At 39.8% G+C, this 14602-nt stretch overlaps 1 protein-coding gene and 1 long non-coding RNA gene across 13 annotated transcripts in view; both read left to right on the forward strand.

Moving 5' to 3' along the window:
- The window catches only part of LOC109489162, a 30332-nt gene extending 29906 nt beyond the window's left edge, over window positions 1-426 (forward strand). Inside the window, exon 3 of the long non-coding RNA XR_002142109.2 lies at window positions 17-426. This is a non-coding gene — a long non-coding RNA (uncharacterized LOC109489162). The remainder of the gene's footprint in view (window positions 1-16) is intronic.
- Window positions 427-6168: 5742 nt separating this feature from the next.
- TTK (TTK protein kinase) overlaps window positions 6169-14602 on the forward strand; it is a 48103-nt gene continuing 39669 nt past the window's right edge. For 11 of the 12 annotated variants that reach the window (XM_034648093.1, XM_034648097.1, XM_034648101.1 and 8 more), the window contains exons 1-2: window positions 6201-6342; window positions 7491-7631. In XM_034648093.1, coding sequence (XP_034503984.1) covers window positions 7493-7631 — 139 coding nt within the window. In that variant the 5' untranslated portion in view covers window positions 6201-6342; window positions 7491-7492. Of the gene's footprint in view, window positions 6343-7490; window positions 7632-14602 lie in introns of all 12 variants that reach the window. The other variant, XM_034648091.1, reaches the window with a different exon arrangement.

Genomic DNA, 14602 nt, shown 5'->3' on the forward strand with positions numbered 1-14602 from the left:
CCTCTCTCTTTCTCAGTCTGTACACAGAGGAAAGCCATATGAGGGACATGCTGAGAAGGTGGCCATCTGCAAGCTGAGAAACGAGGCCTCAATGGACACCAATCCTGCTAGAACCTTGATCTTGGACTTCCAGCCTCCAGAACTGTGGGAAAATAGATTTCTGTTGTTTAATCCACTCATTTTCCTGCTTCTTTGAACAACTGGTAATGTTGTCAATTACATGTCAGACATTGTGAATTGGATCTGATTGGATTTTCTTGTATTTCTATACATCTTCTTAAGCTTTGTTTTGGGATTCAGTTAAATCACGTGGAAACAACTTGATTCTTTTAAGGCTTGCTCCTACGTTTTGTTAGGCTGGACTAGTGCAGTTTGTAGTTTAGGGCTAGTTTTGCTTCAGTACTGAGGCGATGTATAAGTCCTTCGTCTGATGCTCTGTGAACATGAACTATCCCTTGTTTTTTATGGGCTCTAGAGATTATTCCTTCTGATCCTGTCAGCTATTATTTTCCCCTGGCCTTGGGGGAAAAGAAGACACATGCACTCATTGGTACTCAGCCAGAGCCTCAAGAGGCCTCTCTGTAGATTTCCAGAATTCTCTCCTGTCCTGCTCACTTTTTTTTTCCTGGTACTCTGCCCTGTGAACTTTAGCTGCCTTGGCCATCCCGAACTCCCATCTCCTTAACTTATGGCTTTCCCCCTTTCTATACTGCATCTTGGAAACTCTCTTCAGGCACTAATGCATAGACGATGTCAGGGCTCGTTTGTTTATTTCCTTGCCCTTAGGGATCATTGTCCTATGCTGTCTGGTAGCTAATGCTTGAAAATGTTTATTTCATTTATTTTGTTCAGCTTTTGTTGTTTCCAGAGAATAAATCTGGACTGTGTTTCCCCATCTTGGCTGGACTGTAATTATGTATTTCAGAATTTTATTTTTATAAACCTAAATTAAATAAAATTAAATTAAATTTCATATTAATTTTATCCTTTTTAATTCTCTTCTAACCTTTTGCATTTTTGGTTTTAATTAGCATGTGAAAAATGAATAAACATTATTTCTGTGTGTTTGTCACATAGATAAAACATGTAGTTTAGAGTAAGAGCAGGGATAGAGTTCTGAGGCCCTCTACTAGGGATCAACGTGAAGTTCTCCTCAAACCATCAGGCACTGTTCTCTGAGAATAATGATTCAGAGTTGCAGGATCATCTCTCGTTAACAGCATGGAGCTTACATACCCATCTCCTATCCACAAAAACAGTAAGACAGTCTTTATCACTTTCTTTGCACAAATGAAGGTATTCTAAGTTTATTGCCTTCTCTAAATTTAGAAACTGTCACAATGAGAGTTTAGTTTATTCTATATGGCTTTTTCTTAATGAATTCATGTTGGTATCTGCAGATCTCTGCTTCCAAACAATTCTGTACTCCAGAATTGAACTAAAAATCCACATCAAGATAACACAGACCTATAGCTTCCAAATTTTACCTTTTTTTAAAAAAAGAGTCATTTGTGGGGCGCCTGGGTGGCACAGCGGTTAAGCGTCTGCCTTTGGCTCAGGGCGTGATCCTGGCGTTATGGGATCGAGCCCCACATCAGGCTCCTCCGCTATGAGCCTGCTTCTTCCTCTCCCACTCCCCCCTGCTTGTGTTCCCTGTCTCGCTGGCTGTCTCTATCTCTGTCGAATAAATAAATAAAATCTTAAAAAAAAAAGCCATTTGTCCATTTCTGATTTTCCATCATTGTCATTTACCATGACTTTTCAGAAACTGCCAACAAACTATAATGCAATTTTTTCAATATTCTGCTTATTATCTTCAGTATATTATGCAGCTTTGTGAGGTTCCTTCTATATAGACAAGATTGAAAACATATGGTTAAAATTTTTTAAAAAGTCATTGTGTCAGAAAATTTTAATGAAATTTAAATCTTTCTTATACAGCTTCACCTGGTAAGAGTTTCAACTGTATTTGTTTTTTGTTTTGGGGGGTTTCTTTTCTTCTCTTTTCTTTCTTTCTTTCTTTCTTTCTTTCTTTCTTTCTTTTTTTTCTTTCTTTCATTCTTTTTTATTGTTTTAGAGAGTGGGAGAGAAGAGGGGCAGAGGGAGAAGGAGGGAGAGAATCTCAAGCAGGGGCCACACCCAGAGCAAAGCCTAACACTGAGTAAGTTCAGGACCCTGAGATAAGGACCTGAGCCCAAATCAAGAGTCAGATGCTTAATCGACTGAGCTACCTAGGTGCCCAACCATATTTGTTTTTAAGATGGTCAGTTTGAATGCTATTATCCATGATGGAGAAAAAGAAAAATAGGAATCTTAATTGAACAACTAAATAATATCCAGTGTCCAAGTAGTAGTCCCAGACTGTCAGTGCTGTTTTCCTTGGTCAGAACATAATCTAAACTGTCATTGCCATTTCTCTTCATAATCCTGAAGTACTCGGTTGGCTGCCCTTGCCCCCGCCCTCTTCTTTCTTTTGGAAAAGAATTGGTCCATTCTGTGGCATGTCCCTTTCCTGCTATTATTTTTACAGGCTCTCACCATTCTTATAGGTTCACACCATTCCTATATGCACCCAAACCAGGTATATTAATAAATTTTTAACCCTAGAATAAATCACTGTAAAGCAGTGCATAACTGATTACATTCTGTGAAAACTTACCATTGATTAGAAATTTAGCTTCCACACATGCACAAAGTAAATCCAAGTATGGGAAATAGTTTCTGGAACCAAAGTTTGGGGTTTAGTGAATTCATGTAACAATGACTTCAATAACTGAATTTTTTTTTAAAAAAGCAGCCATGCTAACAGAGAATCATAAGGTTAGCAACAAAGTGACATGATGAGGGGTGCCTGGGTGGCTCAGTCATAAAGCATCTTCCTTTGGCTCAGGGCGTGATCCCAGGACCCTGGGGTCGAGTCCCATGTCGGGCTACCTGCTCTGCTGGGAGCCTGCTTCTTCCTCTCCCACTCCCCCTGCTTATGTTCCCTCTCTTGCTGGCTGTCTCTCTCTCTGTCAAATAAATAAATAAAATCTTTAAAAAATAAAAAATAAACAAAAACAACAGCAACAAAAAAACAAAGTGACATGATGATAATGGCAAAGTTACATGGTCAAAACTTTTGTGTAAAAAAATGTGAAGCTTTCCATCTTGAAATCATAACCTCTTAGTCAATTGTATTGTATTATGGAAGACTTACTGAAAATAAACAAGTTTATTTACTGTCAGATGAAGTTGGTTTTAAGACAAACTAGTAATTGTGGTATATTATCTTGACTAGAACAAGTTCATTTCCTTACTCGTCTCTGGAGGTGGCTTCTCATTGGTCTATGATTCCAATGGCCTGAATGAACAACAGTTAAGGATCAAAATCTCTTTGGATAGGTAAGTCAGAAGCATTGATTCTGGGTAAAGTAGGAGAGCCATGGACACCCTCATATGTAGATGTCTAAACACTGCAGTGGAACTATTCATCCCAACATGGCACATTGTTACATACCTCCCATGAAAACAATCAATAAAGCATTTAGCCAAGAATGGTACCTACTTTTGTTTCTGAATAGCTTGTAATGATAACCTGCCAATAAATAGTTGCTGAGAATTGTGTAGGACACAGTAAAAAGGTTCTTTTAGCACTTATAGGAAGCTTACATAGTTAGTTTACTGTACTCAAGAAGTCTGCAAATCTGGTAGAAGAAATAAGATTCTGAACTACTACAATGGTTGCAAATGTTAGTATTTAGCTAACATTCATTGAGTGTCTACAAAGTACCAGATACCATTCTAAGCGCTTAGGATACCGTAACGAACAAAGTAGACAAAAATTCCTGTGCTTATGGAGTTTACATTCTAGTGGGGGAGTGGGTAGAGAGTCAGAAAATAAATAAGATAAGTAGGTCAGATAAGTGAAACTAGGGGATTTTATAGACTACTGCTGGAAATACAATGCAAACCACATATGTAATTGTCAATTTTCCATTAACCATATTAAAAAACTAAGAAGAAACAAGTGAAATTAAATCTCATTAAATTTTGTGTTTTGAAATAATTTTCGGTTTACACAAGTTTGCAAATGTAGTACAGAAAATTGGTGTATAGGGGCGCCTGGGTGGCTCAGTCGTTAAGCATCTGCCTTCCGCTCAGGGCGTGATCCTGGAGTCCTGGGATCGAGCCCCACATCAGGCTCCCTGCTCCACTGGGAGCCTGCTTCTTCCTCTCCCACTCCCCCTGCTTGCGTTCCCTCTCTCGCTGGCTGTCTCTATCCCTGTCAAATAAATAAATAAAATCTTAAAAAAAAAATTGGTGTATACTCTTCACTCAATTTCCCTATTTTTAAGGTCTTATATTACTGTGATACATTTGTCAAAATTAAGACACCAACACCGGTACATTACTATTAACTAAATCAGAGTTATCTACTATTTGGATTTCATCAGTTTGCCCATTAATGTCCACTTTCTTTCTTTTTTTTTTTTTTAAGATTTTATTTATTTACTTGACAGAGATAGAGACAGGCAGCGAGAGAGGGAACACAAGCAGGGGGAGTGGGAGAGGAAGAGGCAGGCTCACAGCGGAGGAGCCTGATGTGGGGGCTCGATCCCAGAATGCCGGGATCACGCCCTGAGCCGAAGGCAGCCGCTTAACCGCTGTGCCACCCAGGCGCCCCTAATGTCCACTTTCTGTTCCAGGGTCCAATCCATGATACCATATTGCATTTATTTGTCATGTCTCCTTAGTCTCCTCTGGTCTGTGACAGGGGATATCAATATTAATAATATATCTTATTTAATACAATATATAAAAAATATAATTTCAAACTGTGATCAATATTTATATTATCTAATATATTTTTTCATACTAAGTCTTCAAAATACAGTGTGTATTTATATTTACAACAGATAACCACTTTCACAGAAAGTACTTAATCTGCATTTACATCTCACAAGATTTACATTTGAAAAAGTAGATTCATATACTCAGGTTCTAAACATACTTAAAAGTCTTCCAATAATTGCCCAGAACGTTTTAATGAACCTAATTATTTTAAAAATTCAGTTCCTCAGACGTACTAGCCACATTTCAAGTGCTCAATAGCCTATGTAGCTAGTAGTTACCATATTGAACAGTACAGCCCTAGACCATTGTAAGGACTTTTTGGCTTTTATTCTGTGTGAGAAAGGGAGCTCTGGAGGGTTTTGAGCAAAGGAGTGACGTGATGTGTAAAAATACATAGCCAGTAGATATGATAAGATGCAGTAAGTGAGGAAGGGCTTTCCTGCTGGTTAAGTGGCTAGCCAGACCTGGGAATGCGAGGGTGCTAAGGACAGTTTTGGAGTTTACAAGTGACAGCTGTAGCTCATTTCCTACACATACACAAAACCAACCAGGCCGTTCTACCATACACCATATGTTCTAACGCTCGTACAATAAAGACATCTCTCGGATTGGCAGAGAAGAGAAAGCGTTGGCTTGAACCACAAAGCCACTTTAACAGTAGAGGCCCAGCGAAGGTAGATTTGTAGGGAGGTACCCTTTCCCTGAGGGCACCTAAGCTCCTAAATGGGACAAATTCGGAGGGAGGCAGATCAGGCCAGTTCAGGCCGCCGCAATACAGGCGGGCTTGTGAATTCTGACAAAGGGGAGGGCCCTGGCTTGAAGACGAAGAGCGGAGTTATTTTAGGACAGCGGGAAGACACAAATGCAAGCTCAAGGACGAAAAGCACTGAGATTCTTGCGCAGGCCGCAGAGTGGAAGGTAACTCTGCGATAGAACCTTCTTGCCATATCCTCCCTAAGTCGGGCAGTGGGGAGGGCGAAGGACGAAATCGGTGGCAGTGCGGCGGCAAAGGCCAACTCACAGGGCAGCTTTTAGGTCCTGATGCTGGGAGCAACGGTCCCCGTCACTATTTTCCTCTCACCTGGTAGCTCCGCCCAGGGGTGGCTCCCTCCCCTGCAAAAATCTGGCCCGGTTAAACGGGAAAGGGCAGGAAAACTGGCCTACTGACACCCGGGGAACGCCCACCAAATATCAGCACCGAGGTACTGCCCGCGCCCATCGGGTGGAGTCAGAGCGCCGGAACCTCCTAAGGCGGAACTGGCGGATCGCAGGGAGCTGGGCGGTGCTGACGCACACAAGCCAATCACGGCAGACGCTTGCACGTGACTAGAACTGACCTATAGGCAGTCGCGATGATAGCGGCGGGGAAATTCAAACGAGTTTGAGGAGAGGGATCTGGATTCCATCTTTTCCTCCCAACTGCGCTTTCTGGCGGTGAGTTCTCGCTCGCGGGCACGCCAAGGAACGGCGGCAGCCGGTGTGTGGGCTCTTTAGCCGCGAGGGCCGGTGAGTGGTGAGGGCGAGGCGGGGAGGACTCAGAGCCTGGTAAAAGACGAAGGGCGCGGCTTAACGAACTGAAGGGGGAGGGGAGGTGTCCCTGCTTCCGCCAGTCCAGCTGGTGGTGAGGGAGATTTTGTGGAGAACCCAGGGAACAAGAGGTGTGTGTGTACCTCGCTGAAGAGGGCCTGGCGGGCACCTGGGGAAAGTTTTGGGGGAAATGAAATCGTCTTCCAAAAGACACGCCCTCTTCTCTGATGTTTTAGAACAGGGGGAGGAGACGGTGACCCCGTTCTGATAGTTACCTTTTGAACCGGACTTCAAATAGTGGTATCTAGCTGCCCACTTTATCGCCCCTTTTCATTGTCAAACTCGAGGTCAGGGGCGTCATTGATATCCGTTATCCTGGGCTACTGGGTAAATGTCTGAGAATCACAAACCTGAGATTTACAGGAAGAACGACTGCAGACACTTTGCAACATCACCACCGTGCAGATGAGCAAGTACTCAATGCTATAAGAATACAGTGGATTTTTGGTTTTAGAATGATTAAGAGCAAATCATAATTCTGCCAGATAGGCATAGGAACAAGCCTTGTAAATATCCCATTTATCAATAAAAGGCAATAATGTGTATATATTCTGCCTTGAAAGCACTTACAATGTGCAGGCTTACTCGCATACAGCAGGTGAATAAAAAGATGGTTTTCATTATCAAAAATATTCTTTATGTCTATATGTCACTACCAGAATTCAAGCAACCATTCCCTCACGTTTAAAAAAAAAAAAAAAGACTGAATTTGCAAATGGCCCAGAGGAAATAATCCTGGAATAAGTGTGAAAGGAAAGTGTGGAAGAAAAATGGAGAGTTTGAAAGCAAGGAGGGGCAGCAATTTCTGTGTTGTGCAATGGCTTCATTAAAGTTCTTTTGGGAAGAAAAGGTGTATCTGGCCTATTGGAAACCTTGCTGGACAAATTACAAGGATGTGCTGTTGTTTTTATGCACATAGTTTCACGAATACTACTCTGATAATATCTGTGTTTAGATGTGTTCGTGTAACTAATGCTTTCGACTTTTGGGTTCTAAAAGGCTAGTTCAAACATTTTTTTTTCTTTAATGCTAGTAAAAAGGAATGATTTTTTTTTTTTTTGCCCTAGAAATGGAGGCTGAGGATTTAAGTGGCAGAGAATTGACAATTGATTCTATAATGAACAAAGTGAGAGATATTAAAAATAAATTTAAAAATGAAGACCTTACTGATGAGCTAAGCTTGAATAAAGTCTCTGCTGATACTACAGGTGAGTTCCTTTTCTTTGAGTGCCGGCTAAGGTGAAAGTATGAAGTGTTAACCACTTGTATTTCATAAATGTAATTTTCTCAGTAATTGTTGCTTACCGATTAGACTACAAACACTTTATATTTTAACCCTTCTGTGTGGAAATGTTCCCACAATTTTCTGCTTTCTTAGAGATGGAAACTTACTACAGTGTGCTCTTAACTCTTCCATTACTATCAGCTGTTATTTCTATTGATACGTCTGCCATCAGTAGATATGCCATTTTTTTCCATTCCTTTTTTGCTGCAAACTGAGAAAACGTCATGAATCTTAATGAAATTACGTATAAAGTCAGACACTCCATTTTTGATTGGGGAGAATCTTCCTACTACTCCCCCTTTAAATCTCTTTTCCCTTGCTTACTCTGTTCCAGCGACAGTGACTTCCCTGCTATCTCTCCTATATGCTAGACCAGCTTCTACCCCAGTGCCTTTGTTCTTGCTCTCTGCTTTGAACACCATTCCCAAGATTATCTGCCTACTCTTAGCTTTTCTGGGTCTGTTCACAGGTCCTCTCAGTGAGGCTTTTCCTAACCCACCTATTTAAATAGCAACCTGCTGGTGTGAGCATGTGTATCCTTTCCCTGTATTATTTTTCTCGACAGCATTAATCACCTTATATCTAATTTACTCATGAATTTATTTGTTTTCTGTCTTCTCCACTAGAATGTGAGCTCTGTGAAGGAATGATTTTTATCTGCTTTGTTATATCTACAGGGCTTAGAGTGGTGCCTGCCATGTGGTAGATACTCAAATTTTTATTGGATGATGAATGAGTAAAAGTGCCCAAAGTTTAATACCCTAGCTTTATGAACATTTAGCTCAGAAGCCTAATTCTTTTTATATTTCAGATTATTGAGGTTGTTTGAAAAGTGACCTTTGGGTAAATTTGTTATATCTATACTGACTATTAAATGGATGAGGGATTGGCAAGAATTGGAAGAACCTGAAATCTAGTCATGATGGTAGATCATATTAACTTGAAAAAACCTAGAAAATAATCATTTTGGTGTTAAGCAAAGTCTTAGTAGAATATTACCATACTTTATTATGTACTTTAAATAATGCTAAAGCTTGCACACACCAAGATGAGTACTTATTTAAAATTCTTAGCTAGGGGCGCCTGGGTGGCCCTCGGCTCAGGTTGTGATCCTGGGGTCCTGGGATCGAGTCCTGTATCATGCTCCCTGCTTGGTGGGGAGCCCGTTTCTCCCTCTCCTTCTGCCTCTCCCCCGCTTGTGCTCTCTCTCACGTGCTCTCTCTTTCAAGTAAATAAAATCTTTAAAGAGAAATAATAACTTTCTTAGCTCAGTCAAAACTGTAAATACTTAATATATATTGATAACTGGGATATAAGACATTATCATAAGTATTGAGGGAAATCCAAAGATTAAAACCTTGGTTTCTAGGTGACAAGAATTTATGTAATCACTACACTGCACTGTAAAATATGTTTGGCTTCAAATAAATACTAACACAATAAAGACACAATTTAAGTTCTGAGTAAAGAGAGAATGGAGTGCTCAGAGGCATGAGGAATTCATTTGCAAACACAGTGTTTTTGTTTTTAAAATTTTATTTAAATTCAATTAATTAACATGTAATGTATTATTAGTTTCAGAAGTAAAGGTCAGTGATGAATCAGTCTTCTATAACACCCAGTGCTTATTACTTCAGTGCCCTCCTTAATGTCCACCACCCAGTTACCCTATCTCCCCACCCCTCTTTCCAACAGCAACCCTCAGTTTATTTCCTACGCTTAAGAGTCTCTTATGGTTTATCTCCCTCTCTGATTTTGTCTTATTTTTTCATCTCTTCCCCTGTGATCCTCTGTTCTGTTTCTTAAATTCCACATATGAGTGAGATTGTATGATAATTGTCTTTCTCTGATTGACTTATTTTGCTACCATAATACCCTCTAGTTCCATCCACGTCATTGCAAATGGCAAGATTTCATTTTTGGGGGAATGTCTGGGTGGCTCAGTCAGTTAAGTTTCTGCCTTCAGCTCAGGTCATGATTTCAGGGTCTTGGGATCAAGTCCTACATTGGGCTCCTTGCTCAGTGGGGAGCCTGCAGCAACCCCTGCTTGTGCTGTCTCTCTGACAAATAAATAAATAAATAAAATCTTTATTAAAAAAAACAGGTTTCATTTTTTTGATGGCTGAGTAGTATTTCAGTGTGTGTGTGTGTGTGTGTGTGTGTACACACACCACATCTTCATTCATTCATCTGTTGATGGACATCTGGGCTTTTTCCATAGTTTGGCTATTGTGGACATTTGTGCTAGAAACATCGGGGTTCAGGTGCCCCTTCGGATCACTACATTTGTATCTTTGGGGTAAATACCCAGTAGTGCAATTGCTGGGCTGTAGGGTAACTCTATTTTCAACTTTTTGAAGAACCTCCATACTGTTTTCCAGAGTGGCTACACCAGCTTGCATTCTCACCAACAGTGTAAGAGAGTTCCCCTTTCTTCACATTCTCACCAACATCTGTCATTTTCTGACTTGTTAATGTTAGCCATTCTGACCAGTGTGAGGTGGTATCTCATTGTGGTTTTGGTTTGTATTTCCCTGATCCCAAGCGATGTTGAGTGTTATTTCATGTGTCTGTTGGCCATGTAAGCATCTTCTTTGGAGAAATGTCTGTTCATGTCTTCTGCCCGTTTCTTGATTGGATTATTTGTTCTTTGGGTGTTGAGTTTGATAAGTTTTTTATAGATCTTGGATACTAGCCCTTTATCTGATAAGACATTTGCAAATATCTTCTCCCATTCTGTCAGTTGTCTTTGGTTTTGTTGACTGTTTCCTTTGCTGTGCAGAAGCTTTTTATCTTGATGAAGTCCCAGTAGTTCATTTTTGCCTTTGTTTCCCTTGCCTTTGGAAACACGTCTAGCAAGAAGTTGCTATGGCCGAGGTCACAGAGGTTGCTGCTTGTGTTCTTCTCTAGGATTTTGATGGATTCCTGTCTCACATTTAGGTTTTTCATCCGCCTTGAGTTTATTTTTTGTGTGTGGCATAAGGAAATGGTCCAGTTTCATTCTTCTGCATGGAGCTGTTCAATTTTCCCAACACCATTTGTTGAAGAGACTGTCTTTTTTCCACTGGATATTCATTCCTGCTTTGTTGAGGATTAGTTGACTGTTGAGTTGAGGGTCCATTTCTGGGTTCTCTCTTCTGTTCCATTGATCTATGTGTCTGTTTTTATGCCAGTACCATACTGTCTTGATGATCACAGCTTTGTAATAGAGCTTGAAGTCCAAAATTGTGTTCCTACCAGCTTTGGTTTTCTTTTTCAACATTCCTCTGGCTATTCAGGGACTTTTCTGGTTCCAACACAGTGGTTTTTTTAGACCTCTTGTAGACTAATGTTAGTGCAATGGAAGGGAGGTTAAAAAAAAAAAATGAAATTAGTATCAGGCTAGGTTAACTTAAAAATAAAAAAGCGGAATTATGAATATGTTGTCTTAGTAAAAAGCAGAAACAGTAATTTGTTTGTAAAAGCAAAGATTTTGCCCTTATAGAAGGCAACTGAAACTGATAGAAGGAATGATAGTTTCTCTGGGAAATCTGAATTTATTAATGTTTAGTAATGACTAAAATATCCTGAACATGAGACTGACATTAATTCAATGTGTCTTTTTAAAACAATTGACAGTAAAAAAAAAAATTACAACATGAAAATTATGGAGAAATATGGGTAACTTGGACGGAGAAGAAAATAACCATACCAGTTACTTATCTTTTATAAATTGGTTTTGTTTAAATGGGTTAAAGGTAAGTTTGAGGTATATGGATATAATGTTGTAAAGGATGAGGTTGCAAAGAAGGTTATGTTAGGAATGGGGCAATAAGTTTTAAAATTTTAAATGAATAAGTCATTGATGAAGAATTTCCTAACAAAGTGGTGGGAGAGGCTTAGGTTTTCTTTGGATAGTTAGGGTGCCAAAACAGAATTATGCTGCTAGAGATAAAATTTTTACATATGGTCTTTTATTTTTTATTTTTATTTTTTTTATGTTTTTTTATTACATTATGTTAGTCACCATACAGTACATCCCTGGTTTCTGATGCAAGGTTCGATGATTCATTAGTTGCATATAACACCCAGTGCACCATGCAATATGTGCCCTCCTTACTACCCATCACCAGTCTATCCCATTCCCCCAAGGCATCCCCTCTGAAGCCCTCGGTTTGTTTCTCAGAGTCCATAGTCTCCCATGCTTCACTCCCCCTTCTGATTACCCCCCCTTTATCCCTTTCTTCCCCTACCGATCTTCCTAGTTCTTATGTTCCATAGATGAGAGAAATCATATGATAATTCTTTCTCTGCTTGACTTATTTCACTTAGCATTATCTCCTCCAGTGCCGTCCATGTTGCAGCAAATGTTGAGAATTCGTTCTTTCTGATAGCTGAGTAATATTCCATTGTATATATGGACCACAGCTTCTTAATCCAGTCATCTGTTGAAGGGCATCTCGGCTCCTTCCATGATTTGGCTATTGTGGACAATGCAGCTATGAACATTGGGGTGCATATGGCCCTTCTCTTTACTACGTCTGTATCTTTGGGGTAAACACCCAGTAGTGCAATGGCTGGGTCATAGGGTAGTTCAATTTTTAACTTTTTAAGGGACCTCCACACTGTTTTCCAGAGTGGCTGTACCAACTTGCATTCCCACCAACAATGTAGGAGGGATCCCCTTTCTCCACATCCTGTTTCCGGAGTGGCTGCACCAACCTGCATTCCCACCAACAGTGTAGGAGGCGTAAGGTGTTATCTTAGTGTGGTTTTGATTTGAATTTCCCTGATGGCTAATGATTTTGAACATTTTTTCATGTGTCTGTTAGCCATTTGTATGTCTTCATTGGAAAAGTGTCTGTTCATATCTTCTGCCCATTTTATGATTTGTTTATTTGTTTCTCGTGTATTGAGTTTGAGAAGTTCTTTGTAGATCTTGGATACCAGTCCTTTATCTGTGGTGTCCTTTGCAAATATATTCTCCCATTCCGTGGGCTGTCTCTTAGTTTTTTTGACTGTTTCCTTGGCTGTGCAGAAGCTCTTTATCCTGATAAAGTCCCATAAGTTCATTTTATCTTTTATTTCTCTTGCCTTTGGCGATGTGTCGTGAAAAAGGTTGCTCTGGCCGATGTCATAGAAGTTGTTGCCTATGTTCTCCTCTAGAATTTTGATGGATTCCTGTCTCACATTGAGGTCTTTCATCCATTTGGAGTTTATTTTTGTGTATGGTGTGAGAGAGTGGTCAAGTTTCATTCTTTTGCATGTAGCTGTCCAATTTTCCCAGCACCATTTATTGAAGAGACTGTCTTTTTTCCACCGGATGTTTTTTCCTGCTTTATCAAAGATTAGTTGCCCAAAGAGCCGAGGGTCCATTTCTGGGTTCTCTATTCTGTTCCATTGGTCGATGTGTCTGTTTTTGTGCCAGTACCATGCTGTCTTTGTGATCACAGCTTTGTAGTACAGCTCGAAATCCGGCATTGTGATGCCCCCAGCTTTGTTTTTCCTTTTCAACAGTTCCTTGGAGATTCGGGGCCTTTTCTGGTTCCATACAAATTTAAGGACTATTTGTTCCAGTTCTTTGAAAAATGTCCTCGGTATTTTGATCGGGATAGCATTGAAAGTGTAGATTGCTCTGGGTAGTATGGACATTTTAACTATGTTAATTCTTCCAATCCATGAGCATGGAATATTTTTCCATCTTTTTATGTCTTCCTCAATATCTTTCAAAAGTGATCTATAGTTTCTAGCATATAGGTCCTTTACGTCTCTGGTTAAGTTAATTCCAAGGTAACGTATGGTTTTTGGTGTTATTGTAAATGGGATGGATTCCCTAATTTCTCTTTCTTCAGTCTCGTTATTCGTGTATAGAAATGCAACTGATTTCTGGGCATTGATTTTGTATCCTGCCACCTTACTGAATTGTTCTATAACTTCTAATAGTTTGGGAGTGGATTCCTTTGGGTTTTCCATATAGAGTATCATGTCATCTGCAAAGAGAGACAGTTTGACTTCTTCTTTGCCGATTTGGATACCTTTGATCCCTTTTTGTCTTCTGATTGCTGTTGCAAGGACTTCTAGTACTATGTTGAATAATAGTGGCGAGAGTGGGCATCCTTGTCGTGTTCCTGATCTTAAGGGAAAGGCTTCCAGCTTTTCCCCATTGAGAATAATGCTTGCAGTAGGCTTTTCATAGATGGCTTTTATGAGATTGAGAAATGTACCCTCTATTCCTACACTCTGAAGGGTTTTAATCAGGAAAGGATGCTGTATTTTGTCAAATGCTTTTTCTGCATCAATTGAGAGGATCATATGGTTCTTGAGTCTTTTCTTGTTGATATGATGTATCACATTGATTGATTTGCGAGTGTTGAACCATGCTTGCATCCCAGGTATGAATCCCACTTGGTCATGATGGATAATCCTTTTAATGTACTGTTGGATTCTATTAGCAAGGATCTTGTTGAGGATTTTGGCATCCATATTCATTAGAGAAATCGGTCTGTAATTCTCCTTTTTGAGGGGGTCTTTGCCTGGTTTGGGGATCAAGGTAATATTAGCCTCATAGAATGAGTTTGGTAGCTTTCCTTCTGTTTCTATTTTTTGAAATAGCTTTAGGAGAATAGGTATTATTTCTTCTTTGAATGTTTGGTAGAATTCCCCAGGAAAACCGTCTGGGCCTGGAGTTTTATTATTTGGAAGGTTGTTTATCACTGACTCAATTTCTTCATAGTTAATTGGCCTATTTAAGAAATCTATTTCTTCCTGTTTCAGTCTTGGTAGTTTATAGGTTTCCAGGAAGGCCTCCATCTCTTCCAGATTGTTTAGTTTTTTGGCATATAGCTGTTGATAAAAGTTTCTAATAATCCTTGCAATTTCAATGGTGCTGGTCGTGACCTCTCCCTTTTCAGTCAT

The sequence above is a fragment of the Ailuropoda melanoleuca genome, chromosome 19 (genome assembly GCF_002007445.2).
Source record: "Ailuropoda melanoleuca isolate Jingjing chromosome 19, ASM200744v2, whole genome shotgun sequence".
Classification (NCBI taxonomy): Eukaryota; Metazoa; Chordata; class Mammalia; order Carnivora; family Ursidae; genus Ailuropoda; species Ailuropoda melanoleuca.